The 25,729-nt window shown below is 36.2% G+C and overlaps 1 protein-coding gene across 3 annotated transcripts in view; it reads right to left on the bottom strand.

Moving 5' to 3' along the window:
* Positions 1 to 25,729, bottom strand: part of LOC113057423 (IQ motif and SEC7 domain-containing protein 3-like) — a 115,835-nt gene that overhangs the window by 66,059 nt on the left and 24,047 nt on the right. For all 3 annotated transcript variants that reach the window (XM_026224853.1, XM_026224833.1, XM_026224843.1), the window contains exon 2: positions 23,661 to 23,738. In XM_026224853.1, coding sequence (XP_026080638.1) covers positions 23,661 to 23,738 — 78 coding nt within the window. The remainder of the gene's footprint in view (positions 1 to 23,660; positions 23,739 to 25,729) is intronic.

The raw sequence follows: 25,729 nt of genomic DNA, 5'->3' as shown, positions 1-25,729 counted from the left end.
ATCTGGGAAAATAAATCCAAATTGGCAGACAAACTGAGAAAAAAAATTAAACTTAAGATGCTAGCATGTCTCCCAATGCTTGTTCTTCACATGAGGAGTGCTGTTTGCATTGTCCAAAAGTGCTGCCAAGCAGAGTGTTTGAAATCAGTTACTTATGAGGTTACATTGTATTAGGATGCTGCCTTCAAAGCTAGTTGTCTATGTACGCACTAAACAGTACTGTAGATCTGCTTCTTTAAGCTCACAAGGTTTAGAGCAGATTCTTGAGTTTTCTCTAGGATAAAAAGAACAGAGATTTCACCATTTTAAAATTTCATACTTTTTTGTTTTGTTTTGGTTCTTTGGTAGACACCAGTCAGTATAGAGTGCAGGGACACTAAAAATAAAACCACCCACTAGCTAATAGACCAACATACTAAAACACAACAGGGGTTTAAAAGCATATATGCAGGAATTGACCTAGCAGTACTGGGAAATTAGGACTCAGAAGACTCTCATGTTGAACATGGTTTGTGGTATGACCACTGCCTCTATCTTATTTCAACAAGTGTTTGTGGCATCGCCGGCGGGATTGAAAGGGACGAAAAAGATCAACTCCTTCCAGAAATGGCTAAGGCGATAAGACAGGAGTCAGTGAGCACGAAATCAGAACATTACAGGCAGCGTATGCAACATGGCACACGCACACAGGATATCCCCAAGGGGGAAGGATTGAAAGAATAAAAGTGAAAAGCGGAGAGCTTGTTCAAGGAGAAAATACTGCTAATTCATTCATCCTCTGAATACGAGAAAAAGAAAAAGCACTTGTTGAGGCTCAGCAATAGATATAAGTTACATATTGGAAGATGAAGACAACTATTTCTTCAACTATAAATATGCTAGAAAATATCCAGGGCTGCTCAGTAGTGCTCTGTTTGTTTGAGCTTCCTAAACATTACAACAAAGCATTTTTAGATAAAATCAATCGTTTTTTTGGGATAGAACCACCAATTTGGCCAACCAATGGCATAGGTCTGTTTGGTGATGTTATAGGGTGCACAGATTACATACTTCACATTTAAAGTGAAACTGTGCTCCATATTTTACGATTGCTAGGCACTTAGAGTCAGTCCAGTGGACTGAAGAAGAACTGTGTAAGATGAATCCATTCTATCTGAAAATTCCAAAGAAGTGGAAGCTGTTAATAATAGATGTTGAAATAAAGCTTCCTCTCAGCAGGTGGCAAAGCTAGGGAGCAAAAATAGATCGTGCTAAAAACATGGAGTGCTTATTGTCTAAAAAAAAATTTGGGGTCTTGCCTTTTTCTTTTTTCTTGTTGGTTTTATGTTTCCAACTGCTGAAGCAACTGGGTAATGTTTATTTTCTTACTTTATGCTTTCTTTCTTTCTTTCTTTTTTATTGAATGCAGCCACATTGTTCTCCTGAGGACAGACTGAGAGAAAACAAAGTGCGACAGAAGGGGTGAGAGGATGTAAAAGCAGGTATGCAGGGTCGAGAAGTCATGGGGCAGCTGGGAAATCGAAAAACCAAGTGTGAAAACTAAACAACACACAAACACGCAGTCCAAATGAGACTATAAAAAAGGCTGGTGCCATGCCATGCTAAACATCCACAAGCACACACAGTGTTATAGACAGTGTGTGTGTACCATGACAATAAAAGCAAGTGAAGTGCTGTGTATATGGGTTGAAGCTTCAGTTAAACTTACATGAACCCCCCTCTCTTGCTCTCCTTTTCTATGTTTATGCTTTTTTTCTGTCATCTACTTTGTTGTATTTTTTATTTCTATTTTTTTTTCTCATTTGAACCTATTCTCAATTCTCAGCTGGCTTAGCAAAGTATCAAAATGTTATTTTCTTCTATCACTTTCATCCCCTTTTATTCTCTTATTCATTTCCCCACCGTGCTCACCCTTCCCATTCTTCCTGCTCACCCTTCCTGTTCTTTCTTTCTTTCTTTCTTTTTTGCTACAGCTCAACATGTTATGTCTGTCTTGGGAAAATATGGTAATTAATGTTTTATATTTACACTGTAACATTGCTAACACAAAACAGTTTAGCAATTTTAATGTGTGATCTATTAGAGGTCACAGTGAAATATAGTCATCAAAGTCGAATTTCAGTTCAAGTTGAATGTCAAATTGTTCGCCAATAGCCCCAAAAACTTTGATACTAAAAGCATGGGAAATATATGTATATATGTGGCTAGCATGGGATTATTGTAGGGTCATTAAATATCTGTAACACATTTTTTATCACATACTGTTGGAACAGAATATAATCAAATGTGCCCTTAAATAATGAAAATGTCCTAATTTAAAGTAACAGGTCATTGGTTGTTGTTTTGTTTTTTCATTGGCAGCTGATACTTTGATCCTGATGAAGGCAAATTTGATCTTAGTTGTGCAGGGACCGTTTCCAAATTAATAACACATGATAAATCAAATAAATTAACTGCTTCTTCTTCTTCTTCTTCTTATTATTATTATAATTGCACATATTTAAAATGTGAGAATAAAATAATAACAGATTTTAAACATCGTGTGTTTTTCTAGCTCAAGCACCACAGTTTCCTGGGAATCACTGCAGAGCGGATGAACTTTGAGAAGAGACACAAACTGTGGAGAGGTTTGAAACTGGCAAAGTACCCACAATTTTCCGTGTTTCCTCAGATCGCAGCAGAGACTGCAGCGGCAGCTCACCACTCTCACAGATGGGAATTGTGCATATTGCACCAACTACTGCTTCCTTTACTACTGCGACACAGTGCGGGCATTAGTGAGCATGTGGGGGATGAATCCATGCTCCTGTAGTTCTAAGGGGTGTGTGTGTGTGTGTGTGTGCATTTCTGCGTGTATGTGACTCCCTGCTGCTCCAGCCCCCGCACTGTCACAAAAGCAGCTCAAGTGCCTGCAGAGAAAAGGGTTTTTTTTTTTTTTTTTTTTACACAAAATGTATCCACCCACAATAAGTAGGACTTCAACTACAACTGCACTCTTGGCAGCCTGTAAAAATACTAATTATTATTATTATGAGACTGTGGCTGTTGGGAGGACATTTTATCAGCCCTATCCAAGCACTAGCTCATCTAGCATGTAATTCCTTACAAATCCATACAAAAGAGTTGAAGTGTAAAACCATTTGTAACATGTAAATTACACATCATTTCTGAAGCGGTGTGATGAAGTTTCAACAGCTGCAAACGTGTCCTTAATGCTCCACACAATTATATACCACATATGTTTCTGAAAATTTCACTGTTCTTAACATCACCTTTTACGGAATTGTAAATCCTATGAAGGGCTAAATAATTGAACAAAGGCAACATGTTTCGTGTGGGTTTGGAGGGCCTTCCTATATTTATGCCCCTGGCTTCATGGTTCTATGATTCAGTCCTGCACAATGGAAGCGATATGGCCTTGTGTGATTATTAAACTGCAAAAGAGACTCTTACGATAAGAAAGAGTCTGTATAATCATCTAAATGTGGCGTTTTATAGTGTGTGGCTCTTACCACTTATAGTTAAATGGAGTTAAAAATCTTACCAGTCACAATCAATAGATATGTGGTTGCCAGGATTATATTATATGCAATTCTATAATGCTGCAATTGGTTCTAATTTTCAAACTCTTTAAAATAGGCTTTTATTTATTTATTTTGTATATTTTCTCATGTTGTATTATTTCCCCTAATTTCCTATCATAGCCATGAGCTACTTTTTTCTCTCTAAATTTGACCTTGTGCAACTTTCTCCAAGCTACTGTAATCATCCTTTATTGATTAACAGCCGAAGGAATGACCAAGAGCTGCCCGACTGAACAACCACATCAATTATACATCTTCTTTTATTATAAAGACAAATTTTTATGTCATAGGATGCTGCTATAACCGAAAAACATGCAGAAACCTTTATTTAAAATATGACCAGAGGTTATGAGACTGCATAAGGATTAAGATACTGACATCCAACCTCAGATCCAGAGATTGATTTCTCAGTGTTCTTATTAGTAAAAAGTGCCGACGTCATCAGTAATTCATCTTTCTAGATAGATTACTTTTGAACATCATTCATTGCATCTAGGGAATAGATACATTTTTAAAGCCATAACCCAACAGGATGAATATTGACTAAGCAATAACATGGCTCAAAGTGAATTCATTCACCACGCAACCCTGAGGGAAATCTGCTTTCATAAAGGTTTACTATTTATTATGCTAGATATGTGCTTTTGGATCCTCTCTGACCATTACAATATTTGTAATTCTCTAAATCTTTGAACAACTATTTGACATGAATAAAGATCTAAGATCTCAAGTTATAACACATCTGTAATAGATTGCGTTTGATAATGAACCATAAATAAAAAATAAAAAAAAATAAATAATAATAATAAAGCAGACTTTTGACTAGATGGCAAAATCTGGAACATTTTGGAGCATATAACATAAGGAAGCCAATTTCTGATTTCAAAATTCCAACTTTTAATCTCACAATTATATAACTTGTGTCTAACTTTTTATCTCAGAACTTTGAGATATAAACTGGCAATTCTTCAAAAAAATATCAAGAATTCTGAGTTTAAATCTCGCAATTCTGATTTTATAACCAGGTGTGGCGAGTGGGGCGGGGCCGAGAGGCGTGGGAACGAGGAGTGAGGCCAGGTGTAGTGATTGGAGATGAGCTACACCTGCGCCCCACCGCCGGTCTTGAGTCCCACGTAGGAGATGGAAGGATATAAAACTGGAGTGACGACCATGAAGGACGAGAGAGGACCAGGCCTGGGACATTATTTTATGTTTTGGTTTTTATTTATGCGCACCAGTCGTCCGTGAGGGGCTGGTGCGCCGTTTTGTATTTATTTTGGATATTAAAATGAGTTTTGATTGTGCGCCGGTTCCCGCCTCCTTCTTCCCGATGAATATGGAGATTTGTTTATCGTTACACCAGGTTATATCCTGAAATTCTGATTTTATAAATCATAATTGCAAGCAACAAGCACATTTTAATCACTTTTGTAACTTTAATAGTCAAAATTTCATTTGTCATTAAAGCTCACATGGATTGAAATGTGACGTAAAGTGGTGATATCTAAGTGGGTGTGTTGTTTACTTAGACTTCCCTCAACACCATCATTTAGTAATTCACACCATAATGCGGATACGTAATGTGCACCGACTGGGGGGAATTTATCAACCAATCAATCCCAGTCAAAACAAATTTGATCAAATCACAGTGCAATGGAAGAATTGCATCCTCTCATGTGACTTTTCCCCAGTCAGTCTCATTTGCCACCCACCTAACCCAATGCATGCTTTAAGAGATGTTTAAAACTCAATTGGCTCAGTGGAGGCAAGAAAAACATGGCCTCTGGCTGTAACTTTAATGCATGGCGTGGCTGTTGGACACTGTCACCTTAGAAAAGTGATTTATAGACATATTTCATAATGTTTGCATTGTTCATTTTTGTACCGTGGATTTACCGTATTTTCTCCCCCAATTGTTTTGAGGAGCCACTGCCTCTCTTGCGTCCTCAGAGGAAACACCCCTGATTCTGATCCACATATAAAGCAATCCGTCAAAGTTTGTTTGTTGCTCCTATGTACATAATCCAATAGAAAAACAAATTTAAATAATGATGTGGAAGTCATAAACCAAACTCTGTAGATTTAATATTGTTAAGTTTGCAAACTTCCTCAAAAAGCGCTTATTGTATCAACCTAAATGTCGTAAATCTGTCTTTTTTTCCAGACAGACTGGGGGGGAAAAGTGCTCTTACGCCCGAATGTTGCTTAAAGTCAGTCATATTAGAGTTTACTGCTTTCAAAGTCACCTAATATGCAACCCCGTCTCACATAAACACATTACTATTTTTTACGAGACGGCAATTTTGTATGATTTCAAATAATGTTATTTGCACACAAACATGCGTTTCTAGTTTTATTTATATAAATTCGAACCATCAGTGGGACGTAAGCAGATCATGTGAAAGGGTACAGATGAGATCCTACAAGTTTATAGAAATTAACCACCAATTTGCCTAAATGTAAAACGTTACGAATTGTCATTATGTTGCGTTAGAATATACATTATTACTATTTTTACATTGTTTAAAAAATCCTTAGGCACTAATCACAAATAATTGTTTGAGTTGAATAGTTTTTGCAATTGTTTGACCTGTTTCAACTTTCTCTAGTGTGTAAAATGCAACATTTGAAACGTCCAGAATTTCCTGTTTCGGCTTTTTCAGTATCTCAACATTAATTTCCATTATTATAACAGTTACAAAGCAAAAACTGTGGGGCCCTTGACTGTGTTCGAACACGAGACAAATGCATAGAAAAGGTTGTCTTGAATTAACCATTACACAAAATGAGATAGCATAGTGTCCCATATGTGGAAAAAAGGAGCTGACCCCTTGTCTTCAACCCTGTTCCTGGAGAGCTACTTTCCCACAGAGTTCAGCTTCAAACCGAATCAAATGCACCTGAACCGGCTAATAAAGCTCTGCAGGGTTCATTGAAAATAACTGACAGGTGTGTTGAAACAAGGTTGGAACGGAAGCCTGCAGGAAGGTCTCTCTACATGAACATTGTTGGAAATACCCAAAAAATATAAACAGTTGCGAGTTTGATTGCTGGATTGATGGATGAAGGTCAAGCCCTTGACCTGACTGATGGTGCATGATGTGTGAATGAGACAAACTGCATCAGTAATGAGCATGCTGATGTGCGGACATCAGCGTTATGGTAATAGATGGCTACGGCAATATGCCAGGTCCAAAAAATAAATAACCTCTCTTCATCAAAGTGAGACCAGGAGTTATTTACAGACTAGTGACATTTCACTGGAGTACATTATAAAATGTTTATATTCTACTCACATATACACAAGGAAGTAGCTAAATTCAGACACATTTCCTACACACACACACACACACACACATATATTTGAATGACATGACAATGTATAATGAAGCACATAAAATAACTCACATGAGCACTTTCACACAAAAGCATTGGGCTCTACAGTTTTTTGACACAAATAGAGCAATGCTGCAAGTCTAATGTTTCTTCTTTTTATACCCACTTCTGCTCTCTTATAAATAGCACTGCTTTTCTGGGACTGATACAATGTTTTGCTGAGTCACATTTGGAATTATTTATTTATTTTTACTAATAAAGGTGATATTTTTTTAGGGTAAAGACAAAGAAAACCCCTAGACAAATGGCAAGGGTTATAAGGAATAGCTGACCAACAATAAAAGTTATGTCACAATTGGCTTACCATAATGTCACTCCAAACCTTTTTGATAATTGTTTTCTTTGGTAAAATAGATAAGGAGATGAATGCCAGATGTGATGATGGTAACTGTGTCTGTCAAGCTCCAAAAAGTGCATCAGTATCAAAGTATCAAAGCACCAAAAAAGAAGAGAAAAGCATTAAAGACAGAGCAGCCACTTGCCAGATTGAATGGGTTGCTTAAACAAACAGCAATATTTTGATTTAGATGTACCTACATTCTGTAATTTAAGAATATTTTATTAATAAAAATAAAATACTCCCGACACGGTAAAGTAAAATAATAAAATGTGACCAACGTAAGACATTCAGCTGTTTAGTTTTTGGAAGGATTTGGCCAGTCTTGGCACAATGAAGGTTGAGTCCAGCCAAAGCAGGTGCAGTCCAGGCTCAATGGAACAGTAGGGACTTACAACTTCACAATTTACATTTGAGTCCATTTGTAAATAACACATGATGTGGGCTTATGAGCTGAAATAAAATAAATGATCCAAAAAATGATGGCGATGCAACCTTTTCTCTCGAGTTTATGTCATAACACTGCGGAGAAGTGGAAGCCATTATAGACTGAAGTAAAACTTTCATATTTGGGTGAACTACAGTATCACTGATTGCATTGCAGAGATTGAGCTTTGTTTTTAAACTCTCAATACTCAAGCACGGCCATTATTAATCAACCTTTGTTAATTCAAATGTCAGTATACACAACTGCGCTAGGCTATTTTTTGCTTCTCTAAACTCTAAGGGAGGGAATGAGCCGCTAATGTGGGGGAGAGCAAAAGAGAGGAAACGTTATTTGACAGTCTGATTATGAGTCAGGAAGAGAAGAGGAAGAAAAGCAACAGTTCATACCTCAAATAATCAACATGGGAACAACGCACTGAAAAAAAAAAAACATACGTTGTGTTTTCCAGCTTAAATGAATTCTAGTCAGAGTAAAACACCTACAACATTTATTCCTTTTGAGTCAAAATATGATTAAAATGGCAGATTGTCAATGAATTACATGAATTAATACATTTTGACTTTGATTAATACATTTTATATCTTCATATGGCTTTTCTGACATTGTAAACTTGCTCAGTAGCCCACCTGGTATAGCACTGCACTTGCGATGTGCAATTCATTTCTGAACTGCTGTGATCTGTAAAACAACCAATGTAATCACGTATATAACTGAACATGCCCATTTAAGCCCATTGGATATGGACATTTTACTGTGAAAGTGTAGCAAAATGCCTCACAAGGTCTGTAGAAAGCTCTGTTTGGGTTTTATGGAATTTGGCATTTTTATGCATGGAAAAGTGTGTATTTAACATAATTGATTTTATTATCAATGTATATTTAGTGGTTTCTAATATATTTAAGGTCAAAAACCTTTCTGTACGTTCCATCAGGTGCATGATTACTGTCTGCTGTCATAGTAAATGCACTGGCAGGTGGCACATTCCCTACGAACAGGTAGGACAGTACATTCAACTGAGAGCACATAAAACAATCCAGATCAGCTCTGCATCTATCACGGCAAAACACAAATCGCAGAGAGATCTGTCGTGTGGGGTCACAGTGGGGAAAAAAAGAAACTTCAATTGCTAAAGGGATGATGGAATAATGAGTAAAAATGGCGAGAGCCATACTGAGCACAAAGAGCTGGGAATTAGGAAAGCTACAAATACCAAAGTAAAAAGGGTTAAAAAAAGAGGATGACAAAAAAATAAATAAAGGGGAAGGTTTTTTTATGGAAACAGAATCAAGATTGACTGATGGATATAAAAGTCTCTAGTATTTGCCATATGCCATTTGCAAAAATGCTAAAGAAAAGTAAGGATGTTGAAGACAATTTTTAAAATGTGTCATGTTCTTTTCAATTAAATATTTTTTATTAATGTTGGATTAGATATGTTTTTAATGACATTCATAAAAAAAAAACCCTGCAATACATATAAAAAAAAAAAATCAGCTGGCATAGCCATCATGTTTTTAACAAAAATTACGAAATAACAACTGTTTTAATTTTTTTTTCTTTTTTCATATTATTCTGTATTTCTTACCTGAAGTAACCTTGCCATGTCATAGAAAAAAGTTGTTGTTGTTTTTTAAGAAAATTGGTTGAAAAAAATAAAATAAAAATAAAAATAAATCCTCTCTAACCTTACATACTTTATGTGTTCAAGTTTAAATTGGAGATCTTCTTCAAATATTGATTGATTGATGTCTATCTATCTACCACATCTTATTTATGTTTTCATATGTTGTATTTGTATTTTGTATTTTTTGTATTTTCTTAATTGTACAACCTTATTATTTAAGATACATTTTGCATTAAAAATCCACTTGACTGAAAAATCGGATTTGGTACATCCAAAGGACCGAATAATATGAAATCCCTAACCAGTAAAAAATAAATATATAATAATACATTTCATTACTGTAAATTACTTCATTCAGCCCTCTCACTTACAGTTATTCAAAGCTATTTTCTGATCAAACACTCCTACAATAATACAAAAAATAAAAAAATTCAAGTCTCTCAGCTGGTGTATTCGGGCTTCTAACATCTTGTCACATCTTGACAACCGTCTCCTTGTGACAGGACAGGAAGTGACACGTATAAGCAACTGACATGAATATCCAACAAAGACATGGCCCAGTGAGAAAGTGACATCACATCAGCACGTTGGAACATCTTTGATGAAGACTGAATCATGATTTAGTTGACAATCAGCTGCTCTCTGTGTCTAGTAAAGCAGATGCATTTGGCAGGCCGTGACTCAACATTTTATTAGTGGGTTTGAAATGCAATCGGTGTATCATAGTGGGGGAAAAAGGACACAAACATAAAAAACAGCATAGTGACTCACAGTATTACAAGCAATTCTGTTGTCTCTTTGCGCATTTCACATGAATGGACAGTATAATGATGATAGACGCAGGCCTGGCACTGACAAATTTGAGGTTTTTGATACATGGGTCAAATTTTTAAGTATTCCCATTAATTCCCATAATGTATTATGCATGATTACCAATGTGGAAAGGTAAAAAAACTAATAGCCAAATAGTTCTTTATGAATATGTTTGGTTGCACCGAATACAGTCTTTCTAAAACTTAACGTGGTAAATGTACTCCTAGTGAATAAAATAATAGCAAGCAAACTTGCATTTGAGAAGAATTGGCCTTGTATGAGGATACATCAGAATGCTGTCAAGGTGAAACTGACCTTGACTTGAATTGAAACACCCATCTGTCACCATCCAGTCAATTCTGGTTAGATAAAATTAAGGTCTGCCCGGTATTTTATCTTCTCGAATTTCCGGCTTACTGACATATCAGATAATAGAAGTAAAGCAGGTTCTGAATGCCATCGCAGGTTTAGTTCAGGCTGTTGTAAGTGATGTTGTCCTGGTAACTTATGCAAGACTTCAAACGTGAGCTTTCTACAAAATAAATAAATCAAAAATTCCACCCTCCAAAGAGATGTCAGCAAAATCACTGGCGTGCAGAGAACCACCTTAAATTTTTTCTGACTGGCTGACTGGAACAAGCTTAGGGCTGTTACAGGGACAAGGTTACATGACTTGTAACGCAACTTACTGGACATTTCACTTTCAAAGTGCTGCAAAATGTGCAAAAATCGATTTAATATCATTTAGCAGAAATGTTGGCACATTTTTCAATTGAGTCTGAGCTGGTTCATTCAATTAATAATAATCACTCATTTAATGCTGCCGTGACATTATTTTTTTTGACTCCAGAGTGATTAATCACATGGCATTTGCAGCTCAGGTGATTGGCCTAAAACATGTTAATGTCCTGAGGGTCAACCAAGGAACTGCACTTAAAAATATTGAGAATGTAAATGGACAGCTCTCTCTTTATATAACTTATTGGTCTACAGTGAATTTGGTCACAATATGAAAGCAATTGCAGAACACTTTAACACGTCTATTCCAGTGAGGTATATTCCAACATGTTTTTCCTACTATTATTTGACTGATGGTACCATGGCAGCTCTTGACTGGCACATTTACACACTATCCGTGTCAGCTCTACTTCCTTGTCAGTCAGTTCTTCCTCTGAGAATAGGTTCTCATTTCGTTTTCAATCTGAATTTGCATAGGGCTTCACAATACTTCCTGCAGGATTATAGACTTCTGTTGTTTGCAGAGACTTTGAGGATTTCAATTATGATTCACTGCCTGTTTCTGGATCCCGTCCTAACGGGAAATGTGCAGACAAGCCCAAGTGAATCCATTTCTCATACTTGTGTGGTACAATCTGGCCTGAGTTGGCAAACACAAGGGTAAGGATCATTGCACTTCTCCAAAGTATTTGCAAATGTTCCACACATACTGCGGGGTAGGTGGCAAACATGCCTGACAAATTATTATTAACAGATGCCATTCGCTGTTGAGAGGCTGCAACAAGCAATAGCCTATAATGCAATATAAGCAATATAAAATAGCCGAGCCAGGCTCACTGGAAAACCTGCCTGTGGCAACATTGTTGTAAAATTATATTGAGCTATTGGTTGATATGTTCATGGTCACACACACAAGGGTGTAAATAGGCTCTGTTATCATACATTTCTAATTTATTACACAAGTATTACACCAATAACTCCTAAAACAATAAGAGAGAGAGAGAGAGAGAGAGAGAAAGTTTTACTATTAACTGACTAAAATAACATTCTTAAATAATTTTAAAACTTTATAGTTTTATAGAAGTGCCTTTTTCGTTGGGACTGCATCATCCTTAAGAAATGAAAAACAATACGAAAATCCGGCATCAAACTGGGCCTTGTTTGTAAAACAAGCATCTTCGAAATGCAGGGAACAAACAAAAACACTTGCACAACTCCGTTGATGCTCTGTAAAAATAAACTCCATTCACTGGTCCCTTAATGCTGTTTTTTTTTTTTTTTGGTAATCTGTGCAGGGTTGTCTTGCCCTGGCAACCAAAAACACACTCCTTTTGTGACATTTCGCGACGCTCTCGCTCTGATCAGTGAACGTCTGTGTTCTCAGTGCTGTGCTATACGGGAGCGCGCACTCTTCCGGCAGACGCGCCCTTAGTTCCCATATAAGGAAATTCCGCTCCATCTAACGTCACACAGAGCCATACTCAAAAAAAACTTTCCGAAACTTGTGACAAACCAGAAGGAGTATTTTGGGAACAAAAATACTCCTTCAAACGTACAACTTAATTTTTGAAACTTTGTCCATGTTTAGCATGGGAATCCAACTCTTTAACAGTGTAAAAAACTCAGTATGCATGAAATAGCATTTCACCCCCCCTTTAACACTTGACTCTTGATTTCTAGTTTTATGTTCCCTTAAGAATATTTAAAGAAATGTTATCTTTACACATTTATTAGAACTCCTTGGCTGAAATAACAGCTATCTCAGACCAATTCATTTTTCCTTAATGAATGGTTATTTAGCTCTTCCAGCCCTTGCAAGATCAACTTAATCAAAATCAGCAACCAAATCAATCTTTATTAGGCCCATACTGATATAGTCTGGGTGAGGTGCTTGGACACAAAGGGTCGAAACCACCACTGCTCCCTTCAGTGTTCAAAATTAACCATTAGACAGAGGAGTAGGATGGTTTATCGACTCACAGCTTCCTCTCTGCACATCTAGCTATGAGCTATGAGCTATCTCACAACAGGCCATTAGAAGGAAAGAAGGAAGTCTAACAGATAAAGTGTAAACCTGCAGTTGAACCAGGCATCTTGGTGAGTTGGAACATTGAGCTGTAGTTAGAGGACACTTCACTGCAGTAAAAGTGTCCTTCTCATTACCTTCACTTTCCCTCATGAGAATTCTCAGGGGACCCAATTTGAGACTGATAAATGGCAAAATATTAGGATCTCTCTCTCTCTCTCTTCTGACTCACTTCTCACCACAGTTTATCAGCTATCTTGTCACAAAGTAGAACTTAAATACCAAAGTAATTTAACTCTAAATTGTTAATTGCTAAAAAGTGCCAGACATCCATTTGGATGACATCCATTTGTGATGCGGTAGAAAAATGTCCTACGATAACAACAACCCCAACTCACTACATACCTGTGGAAGTTTCAAATGCAATTCGCAAAAGTCAAATGAGTTTTCCAGGGTAAAGAAAAAGGTGACTTGTTAATTGTATGATAAGGTTGTACAAATTAGACTTCATGATTTTAGCTAACAATGCAACAAAATGTAAAACAGCTATGAATTGCCAGTGATGGCCCTTACTTGTCCCTGTCCCTAAAGCAAAACTCACTGTTATACACACTTCCTTCTCACTTTCAAAATATATATTTTTTAAATTTTTAAGAGAATTGCAAACGGAGAGGAATGGAAAATGGTGAATTTGAACAAGGCTTGATTTCTTTTAGAATGTTGTCTGGCTCAACCACATGATATATATAATAAGGAAGGACTTAAGTCAGATCTAGAGATCGTAATATCATACAGACTTGGTGGTGGGGCAGTAAGTGATCTTCAATCACAAGTGCAACATCAGCTGTATTAAACACTTTTGTAAACATACCATCCAAATCTGAAGGGCTGATGAAGTGCTTCTAAACACTGCAGTGCATTGCAGGTGAGCATCTTCCCTCTCTCTATTTAGCAGTCATTCACTTTTCAATTGGCTTCCAAATCTCTAGACACTACATGAGTGAAAGACTTTTTCACAGCACTATAGAAATAGCTATTGCTTCCCAGGTGCATTCTTCCATCAGTGGAAGTTTATGAATAGCATCAGTATGCATTGGCTCCCCACATCTGACAAGGATGTTGGTAAACTCACTTTATTTTTTGATACAGCCTGGTTGCTATGTGTGTTTGAAGAAGTTGTTCAAATATCATATCATCTAACCAATATGACAGCACAGTAAGAAACTACAAAAGCGTTTATTTCGGACTGGATCTCATTGCATCCATTAACATCCACTACTTTTAAGGTCTATGCACACAGAAATGCAAAAATTCTCGTCTGAACTTTTTGCACATTAAAAAATTAATACGATCTCATGTTGTCAATCACATTTACACACTGCCTCCAAAACTTTCATCTGTTGAAAAAAAATGTAAAAAAAAATGTAATCAGTTATTTCGGTAGTCTATGTTTTTGCATCTGTAGCAAGCATTTTGATATAAAAAGGGTGATGAATAAAAAAAATAAATATTAATTAATAAATTAATTTTAAAAATACATATGAAAATTTCAGACTCAGTGTGTAAGGACGTATACGGTTATTTCAAAGCTTTGTCAATCCAACATCCAAAGTCTTAAATAGTCAAAATCTATGGATTCTTGTAGTTATATGTCTTTGATTTGTTTATTTCAAGGGTTATTCTAGAGACATACCTAAAATTTTCCTGCTGAACAGAATATTTTCTGGTATTTAATCACAGAACCGGTTGCACTGACAAGATGCGCGTGACATTCACATGCGATTTATCGTGCAGCCCTTGTTTGTTGATCACAAAGTACAATGTACAAATAGCACAAAGTAGATGAGGATAACAAGGATGCCTGGTGTATTCAAAGCAACGCCATTACTGTCTAGAGTGCGTGGAATGGTGTGCTGTGATTGGTTGAGCGGATATATATATATATATATATATATATATATATATATATATATATATATAAGTACTGGGCAACAATTACATTTTTTATCTAATTGTATTGTTACGCACAACACTAATAATGCATTTAAAAGTAGCACTTTTTGCATTTACAAGTGCTGCTTTAACACTTTAAACAAATATGGTGCTTTTTTTACGGCAGTATTCCTTTTACATAGTAGCAGTTAAAATATTTATTGTAAATCGTAACTCAATAACATTAATGTAATTAAATTAAATATAAAACAAGCTATTTGTCACATTAACATTTTTTATAGAAAACATTTTATAGTTTGTTATAGAAAAGCAAGTTATGTCCAGAGTCCAGAGCCTCGATCATAACATTATAACAGGCTTCTTCCTATTAGAAACTTGCATGATCGCGGGACCCTACGTAGTGTGGCGCGGGACAACATTTGATGGGCAAGTAGAGACTTGTGTGTGCGGGATACAGGAGAATAATTAGGGTGTGCTCACACTAGGCAATCTTAACTGTTTGTTTTACTAGTATGATCAACAATGTAGCAGTCCCTGGCTTTGTTAGAAGAGGTGGGCAAGAGTGCGGTTCAGTTATACATAGATCAGTGAGTGTGCGAGCTAATCGCGCCAGAGTGCAGATCTTCTGATACATGCTGCATGATTGTGTGAATATTTCTGAGTGGCAGAAGGCCGTGTGTTACCGCGTCCCATAGGATTTTTCACCGCAGCGTTGGGGGAACTGGTGATCCTCTGCCCATCTTGACTTCTGAGAGACACTGCCACCCTGAGAGGATCTTTTTATACTGTTTTACAGCTGTTCCTTATATGTACATTTAACTTTTCTGGCCTCTTATTGCTACCTGTCCCAACTTTTTTGTAATGTCTAGCTCTCATGAAATCCAAAATGAGCCAATATTTGGCATGACATTTAAAAATGTCTCACTTTCAACATTTGATATGTTATCGATATTCTATTGTGAATAAAATATAGGTTTATGAGATTAGTAAATTATTCCATTGCTTTTTTACTCACAATTTGAGTGTCCCAACTTTTTTTGGAATTGGGTTTGTATATACCCTTTTAAGAACAAGGTGGAAAGGCAAATCATTTCTGAAGCAGACATGGTGACTCGAACCAAGAAACAGTGGGCAGATGTTTTCAAATTTCTAAGCATGACTCAGGTCTTTTGTTCTCACTTTCTAAACACATAGAGGCACACACACACACACCTGAGATTGCCTTTTCTTTTTAAAGCCTGCCTGTGAAAGCGGGCATGTCTGCACGTCTCCCTGCTGCTGCTGCTGTTCCCATGACAACAGCACGACAAGCCAGCAAGGTCACAGGTAGCGGCAACAAGTGAAATCATTTTGAGACTATGTGACAAAGGAAAGAAGGTCAGATGGAGAAATTAAAGTAAAAACGACAGTAATTAGGAGAATATAACATTCTAATTACTAGTGCATTTGTGTGTTCATTAACCTTTGTGTCTTGAGTGGGCGTTTCACAGCACCTGAAAAATGACCTTTTAACTCTGTGTAATTGCTCTGTTTTAGTTTACCCCCTGACCATATCATTATCATTAATAGACAAACTGCATGTTCTATATCTATAAATGTTGTATTGTTTATGGAACGTAATGGATTTGCACAATTATTTGCATGACATAAGCCAAACTGGATTGTATTTCATTTTATAAAAGATAGATAGATAGATAGATAGATAGATAGATAGATAGATAGATAGATAGATAGATAGATAGATAGATAGATAGATTGCAGAGTTTAACAATTATTGGACTGGATTCACTTTTGTTAATGTCTTAAAGACATTTAGACAAATTAGATCCACCCCCCACCCCCCTTCAATTTTGCTATTTAAATGAGCATATATAACTTGGGTTTTATTTGAGATTAATTTCATGTCAAAATTTAATATAGAATATAATATATATGTATTAAAAAATTTAATTCATTCAACTGCATCCTAAGATTAAAATGTTTGGGAATTTAATACACTGGTGTTAAAAATTTCTCAAATTTGTAAATAAAAACGTTAACACTTTAGTATAGTGTCCACTTCACACTGATAACTAGTTGCTTATTAGCATGTCTATTATTAACATATTGGCTGTTTATAAGTGCTTATAAAGTACATATAATGCATGACATCCATAATCCTACCCAATTCCCTAAACTTAACAACTACCTTATAAACTATAAGTAAGCATCAAATAATGAGTTAATTGAGGTAAATGTTATAGTTAATGGTTAGTTAATAGTGTGAATTGGACCCTAAAATAAAGTGTGACCATAAAAACTGCTTCTCTGTTTCCAAACACAGTCACAATCAACTAGTTAAAGGGCAACTAAACCCCTGGTCAGAGCCTGACTCCACCCACTGGCAATATTTGAAAAATGCTGAAAAGTGGGTAGATCACAGTGGAGATAGAGGGGACGAACCTAGGGCAGGACTGAGCAGGTGGGGTGTGAACTTGAGACGCAAAGTAACGGATTGATTGACAGCTGCTGTCTGAGTCACTAAAATGAAGAGTGACTGTAGTGACGCAAGTATCTTTGCAACAGAGCAATCATTTGAAGCAGAGGAATTTTCTCCCCCATCTTCACCTGAAGTGTAGGATGTCGAGGTGTCTGTTCAAGTCAATTCGAGCTGCTGGCTCAAACTGCAATACTATGCTACTGACTAACTGTGCTTCTAACAATACTAGCGTTACACTAACAACTATGCTAATTAACTACATAGGCTACACAACATAATCTAAATAACTATATAATTGCTATGCTAAATAGATGCTATAATAGTCTATCCTGGTCGTTTTCAACACTTGCAATTCCAACTCCTGACTCTGATTTTGACGGAACAAGATGGTTTTATACTGCCAAGGGCGTGGTAACTCGTACCAAGGGGCGTGGTGAGCTGGAAACTGCTTACATCACTTGCCACCGCAACATCCAATAGGAAAAATGAACTGCAGTAGCCACCGTTCAACCTGAAGGGGGCAGCACTCAGATGTTTTTACACCATATATTGTAGAATTAAAACACTTTATACTCAAATGTCAAAAAGGTTACTCGAATCAATGAACAGCACTAATAAAGCCCCATTCTTACAGATCATTAACAAAAAAAAAAAGTTGGTTTAGGGTTTAGTTACTCTTAAAGAACTATAACTATTGTTAAATTTTTTTTATTATTCTGTCTTCAACATGTATCTCCTCACCTTTCTGTTTCAACAGGAAATACATCTACACAAAAAAGAAACCTGCACATGTCATTTCATGTGGTCTTCGAAATGTTTCTTCCTGGCATAATATTGTAATGGTACGTGGTCGTACAGAGGGTTTAAGATCTAGAAAGATCTATTTTGCACCCAGTATGGTTAAACTAATTAACATCTTGTTAATTTAATTAATTAACAAAACTCTACAAGGCCAGCACATTAAGTGAACCAACTGTCAGACAGCAGGTACAAATGTGTTCGGATTAAAATCAGACTGTGAAAGCTAGGTGCGTTTGGCAATAAATCTAATTGCATTCTGTACTGCCATTAATAGTATTAAAACTAGTAACTGCAGAAAAGATCTGTGGAAATATCTTGATTCCAAATTTAAACTGATAACTGAATACTTTTTTTGGATTTTATGCAATACAGGAAAATACATATATATTATTATTATTTTTTTAATTTTTTATATAATCAATGAAATGTTACAGACTTATATTGCATTGTTTTTTTATACACCTATTTTTAGACACTTATGTTAGTGAGAGTTGAATGACTGATTATCTGTTCAGTTACTCGGATCATCATGCTAGAATGTGCAAACTAATTTGTATATACTACATCTCATTAAAGCGTGCCTAAGTGCCGAGAGGAAGTGGCATTCAATTGAGAAAGTCAAGAATATGAGTACTGTCATGCTTCTCAACAGTAATGAAGTGCCATAAAGAACTTTTATTTAATTTTCAAGTTGATACAAGACAATACATTTTCATTTTAAATGTGATCTCATGAATATGTAATATTCATACATAATTCAAGTCCTATCAATAGCGTAAAGTTCTAGCACACAATCTGGAAGTTGTAAATTAATCTCTGTAGGGAATTTTTTTTTCTTTGTGGCAAAATGTTTATTGAAATGCTGTTGATATTGTTTAAATTGTTTTGTGTTTAAACTTGAAATATGGTACTCCGAAGTGTATTCGTTGTTTTTAGCGTGATCCTCACTACAGATTTCTTGAGTTTGTTGGCTATTTTTATGATGCTTTTAACTACCAATGCTACTATATGCTACTGTTTAACACATTTGACCATGTTGAAACATCTTCCTCTAGAGTTTCACTAAATTTAGAAACAAATAATAAATAAATGAAAATCTGCTGATTCCATTTGGGGCTGGTAATGAGATCACGTTATTTTAGGTCAAGGCCTGCTTTGGGTTCGAGTGTGCTCTGTTCATATGGGTATTAATAAACCAAAGTGTTAAAAGGTGCTAACATAATTTCCACCCTTTTTGCAGTGATGATAACATTTACATTTATAGATGTGGTAGACACTTTCATCCAAGATGACTTACTTTGCAGCCATACACTTTATCCATAGACTTTGTCGTATTTATTTTGTTATCTGAAAGAGAAAAGCTGCTAGTGACTCGTAATGAAGGACATCACATGCTACTCCTGTCCCTTCATATGTCATAAAGGCCATGCTGTGTGTTTTTATAGGAGAGCCGCAGCTGCTGCTTGTCATGGTTGTTTGTCATGTTTCCTTGAAGCAAATTTTCTATCTGTGATTACCTTCTTCCTGGTCTTGACAGATATTAAACTAACAATACCTCTCACAGCAATCCCAGACCAAAGATACTGAAAACAGCATCTCAGCTGCAGCAGTGGAAAGAACATTATCTGAAGTTTCTCTAAAGTGGAAATATATAAATACATATTTCAAAAATAATAATAATTAGAAGAATTATGATGCAATAAAAAAACTAAAATAAAGTTCCTGACATGTAACACTTGTGATTAGTCCTTCATTTACAGTATATATATATATATATATATATATATATATATATATATATATATATATATATATATATATATATATATATCTATATATATAGATTTAGATTCAGATATACAGTAGATAGAATGAAGCCCACAAAATGTACCTTGTTGTTACCAGTGCTGCCAGGTCCGTGTAACAAAGTCACCCCGAGTGGTATTCAAAACATGGGTGAAACTATCCCAATCGAATTTCTGGGGAAAATGGCTATACAATTGCATCACATTTGCATTATGGAGGGTCAAAACCTCCTTCCCGGGTTTCCACCTCAGCTTTTGGTTGGCAGGGGCCTTCGCTTCAAATTCCAGCATCTTTATAAAAGTAGGCCAATTCCGCAGGAAAACCGAGGACTTGGCAACACTGGTTATAACATTCATTGCCGTTTTTACTAGGCATGTGTGGAAAATAAAATATAAGGAGAAAGTACACTATGATGAGGTCTTCTAAGATTTTCATCATTGTGATTACATCGATATGAAGCAAAACTCCCCCACCAAGCAAACCCTGAATTCACTAGGAGATATTTTTTTCTTTTCCATGTTAAATAAGATGCACATTTATTGATGATTATTTGATAGAGTGTGTTGAAAATTACTGTTTTAAGATTGCAAGAAAAGCAGACACACAAACACAACAAGAAGCCGCTACTCTACGCCATAAACATGCAGAGACACCATAGGTAGTTTCCACTCAAAGCTGACTATGAAGGATGAAACGTGATGTTTGTGATGTGTAAAATGACTAAACTGGAGATCAGAGATGTTTTTTCTGCCAATATGCTGATATTATAAACACTTTTCTAACACAGGGCCAAAATGTCTGACTGTGGCCCCTACTTCAAACTTGTCATAGTATTTCAGATTGTTCTAACTCAACACTATCCTTTTTTTCATTGTATAGTCAGCTGGACTGACTATCTATCTATCTATCTATCTATCTATCTATCTATCTATCTATCTATCTATCTATCTATCTATCTATCTATCTATCTATCACACTTGAGGTTTAGCTAGCTGTGTCAGAACGAGTCTTGTGAGAGAATCCTTAAGAATTGAACTTAAGTCATTCAGTTTTATTTCATACAATAGTGCTGTTCTTACATAGTAATAACAGCAGCATAACACATATGATGAAGTGGTGAATTATGAGTGCGCAGAAGATGGCATGAATGAATTGGTGTTTCTGAGTGCAGCGGTGTGATGAGGAGAGAAACATGAACACTGACCCACTGACAAACAGTCAAAATTGACAGACAACAGAAAGCGAGAACTAATCTTCTCGAAAAGCAAACAGCCAGCAACTCAAGGACTGCCGTCACTGCCCTGTCTGAAGTGGTTTGCTTCTCTGTGCCGGAGAGGTCCTTGGATTTGGTACTGAATGTTCAGCACTCTTTCTGCAGGAACTGTCTATTTATTTTGAATTAAAATAATAATAACGGTAACACTTTCTTTTACAGTCCTGTTCCTCATGTACATACTATGTACTTATTATAGTAATTTCAATAGCTATGTAATAACTATGTACTAACCCTGAACCTACCCCTAACCCTAACCCATGTAGTTACCTTGTGTTACCAGAACTTTCTTAGATAAATACACTGTAAGTAGACTATAAGTACATGTTAGTACACGTACTGTAAAATAAAGTGCAACCATAATAACAATAATAATATTTAGTAAATTAGTTTATCTACCATTTATTTTAAATTATTATTTTATAATAACCCCTTTACGTAATGGACTTGAGCAACATTAACCAAGAATAAAAGATTGTATTTTGTTAACTAACAGTAACAAATATTAATAAATATGGTAACAAATGTACTGTATATTGTTAGTATATGTTAGTTAATGCATTAACTAATGATAACTAATGAGACCTTACTGTAAAGTGTTGACAGAGAAGTTAATATTGTTTCCCTTTTGAAAGTAAGCTCAATCCACAGTGCACAAGTGGAAATGAAGGACTGCAACAGTTTATTTTACGCATAAACAGTGAAAACGAGCCCAAAATAGTAAATCATGACGTAAAATACACTGAATGATTTTAATCAAGTCAAAAATATAATGAAACGCATAGTTCTGACACTAAATTCTGGTTGAATGAGCCGTGTTTGAAGATGCTGTTAAATTCCAAGTTGTTATTATTCTGCCAAGCTGATATATTGCTTGGAAACCACAAACAGCCTACAGGCTAATGAACTTTATTACTTACCAGCCAAATTCATTACCGTTATTATAATTATTAAATATAGCTATTTACAAATAATTAGTGTCTTGGACTTATTGAATCTTCTTTCTCGGTTAACACCCATGAGTGGCCGAGGATTTGAGGCTCATACAAACACGTTCCAATGAATAAATGCCATGTTAGTTCCACCTCTGAAGTACACACTATCAAGACAAACCTAAGGGAGATGTGTGTTCGCATTTTTCTTCCTTCTTCGAGTCTGGCAATGTTTCCAGGTCTAATTCAATAACTTGTGCCCTCTGTGGCGTTTACGGTGAGATTTAGAGGCGTCTCAGCGGGAGACTGCGGTGTTCAAACCAAACTAACAATGGCCAGTGCTTTGGGAGAGAAAGGCCATCATCAATACCAGTTTGCTTTAGTTGCTGTGCTCATCTCTTCTTCTTCAATACAACCTTTCCAAACACCCCAGATCCACAGAATATGGAGTGCTTTCCTTAATGACTATTGACGACTTCCCACCAATTCAAGCCACTCTGAAGAGCTGCACAACAACAGGAATTAAAGGTTTATACATTTTTATAAAAAACCTGATTTACTATATACTCCGATAATATGAAAATAGGCAAATAATGATTAATCTGACAATAGTTTTAATACCTCAATTATGAATACATAATAATGCACCATACTACACACCATAACCGTGTCTACACAGTTTGTCAAAAACTTTGTTAAAATTTTTGCTGTGTTACCCACTGTCGCCTCACTGTTTATCTTATATAACTAAATCGTACACATTTATATTATTTATATAGCATACTGTATGTGTTTACCCAAAGTGACATCAAATACAGTGGCTGTTATTGACTGCTTTGCAAAGCATTTTTGAACAAACAAATTAATTCTCTTTGGAAACGTACAGCTTACAGAAACTTACTTTTATATATTTGAATAATTGCTTCCAATGCAGATTTGATTACAAGATCATAATTAATTACCTTGCAGTTGTTTTTGGTTTTGTAGCCTTAAAAAAAAAGTGACTAAAAAGGCCAGAAATGAGAATCTCCAGTTGATTGATTTAAGCATTCAGCGCAAAGCAAGATACTTATCGTGATCCTTGTGTAAACATGGTTACGCTAACAGAATAGGGAATTACTCTGACCAAGGTTTTTGTATCCTCTAGCTAAACCAGCTGAGCGGAACGTGTGCCTACCGACAAACATGGCAGTTAAACATTAGATACACGTTTTTCATTTCGCCTGATTTAGAGGGAAATCATATCAGTTTTTGCTCTATCAAGGCCACAGCTTACTGTGATAATGGGGACTGAATTGACCGTGAGGAGACAAGGCATGAAAAGACTCACAACCACTTCAAGACGGGTATAACTAGAGAGGCAGTTGTGTTGCCTAGCACCATCAGAAACAGTCTTTACTGTGGAAATGGAGTTTTTGGTCAGGAGGCACCAACCAACCCCTCCTCCTACCTGGGTACACAGGCCTGAGAGTCAGACTCAGGGGCGTCTGGAGCAGGACAGCAGAACTGGTGTAGAACCGTCTGGTTCCTGTAAGAAAAGAAACAGGGAAATGGTCACGCCAGAGTGTAAAGGCTTTTTTCTAGACTCATTATTAAGTAGAAAGAAAGTGGGTCATTTTGCCAAGACCAAAATTGTGTGAAATACTGTAATACATGTGGTATGGAAAGTTTGCTGTAAATATCATACTTTGGCTAGTTATGCTAATTCAAGTAACGTTTCGGAACCAAAATAATTGGAAAATAATTATTTTTCTACCTGCATATTTGCATACCTCAAATCGCATACCTTTGAAATGAACACTAGTGGACATATAAAACACCAACAACTTTCATCCCTTTTTACACAAATTGTGATGATGGGGCAGATTACCGATTAATAAAGACTTATTTTCATATAGTTTCTCAGACAATACAATTAATTGGCTTTAGTATCAGATTATACTTAGTGGTGTGCTACTATGACACAAATATTCTAGAAGCTGACCTAGCACAGCTTCACACAGAAGGATACTAGTGCATCTGTCTTTGCACTGTCATAGTTGACTGTCCTGTTTACTGTGTAATGGAGTGTTAAATGAAGGCATCTATTTGTGGCAACTCACAGAATAGCACAGCAAAGCTCACACTGTGAATGAGCAGCCACTCATAGGACAAGAGCTACTACTTTAGGCACTACAGCCCAAAATTTTACATGAAGATACAGAGAGATAGATAAAAAGACAGTTATTCTGAAAGAGACCCGTTAACCGTGAAACCCTGACATTGAAATGTCTCTGAGCAGGACACCATGAAGGACAATCTTCCATGTCAATTCAAAAGCCAACTCACACCCCTCTGCCCTCTTCCTAATACAGAACACAAAGCATCTGCCATTCAGCTTACTGCTTTAATCTCCAGATATGAGGGTGCCATCATAAATGACATGTCCATAAACACCACCGCATCCTCCAACACACCAAAGCCTCTGCTTCCTTTTTTCACCCTCAATGCCGCTGGTCCCTCCAGTCCGTCAGAGCAAATAAAAGAGGATTTGGCACAAAGAGGGTAAGTAGTATTACTCAAGATGTCATATGGCTGAGTTAATAAAAGTTATGCTGTTATTTTAGCTCTACAGCCTTTGGACATGTAGGGGGCAGAAATCCCATTTGGTAAGACAGATCATCTCGTTTTCTCCTTCAACCTCTATTTCAACCCTTTAACTCTTCTCCGCAATTACTTGAAGAGTAATTCAGAGTGATTCATTCTAGTCCCTCTTGGAGGAGTACCACTGGATTTAGAGTCAACTCAAGGACACAGCAGCAGGAGGTCAAGAGGAAAGGGAACCATGCCTACAGAAACCATATTGGCATAAAGTGGCATTTTTAATCCATTTAAATTATATATGTGAGTTTATTATTTCAGTTCCCGGCTAGATTATTATTCCAAATAGGAAATATGGGTTGCACTTTATTTTACAGTATGTGTACTAACATGTAATTATAGTGTACTTACAGTATATTTATCTAAGAACGTTCTTGTAACACAAGGTAACTACATGGGGTAGGGTTAGGTTTAGGGGTAGGTTCAGGGTTAGTACCTAGTTATTACATAGTTATTGTAATTACTATAAGTACACAGTATGTCCATGAGGAACAGGACTGTAAAATAAATATGTTTGCTAACTTTTTTCTTTTCTTTTTTTAAATACACCATTTATAAATACATGAAGCCATGCATTATTGTTTAAGAAAATCTAGTCCAAATTTATGGTTGGATCAAACTGAATGTTGCAGAAGTTTTTGCAAATGTTGCATTTCTTGGGGTTGCTTTCACCCTTCTATTCAGTTCAACCAACTCCATGGGTTTTTTAGTCTAAAAACTTTACAGTCCATCTTTCCATGATTTGAGGCCTTCACGTCTTCTGAGGTAGTCTTGACATAGCCCAGAAGAATATTTTAGGTTATTATCTTGCTGTAGGATAAACTCTGGACTAACTATGTTAGAAAGTATTAAATGGCATTGCAAAATGCTGTGCATGTC

Source organism: Carassius auratus, chromosome 4, assembly GCF_003368295.1.
Source record: "Carassius auratus strain Wakin chromosome 4, ASM336829v1, whole genome shotgun sequence".
NCBI classification, from domain to species: Eukaryota; Metazoa; Chordata; class Actinopteri; order Cypriniformes; family Cyprinidae; genus Carassius; species Carassius auratus.
Note: the sequence above shows the minus strand (reverse complement) of the source record. Positions and strands in the feature narration are given on the sequence as shown.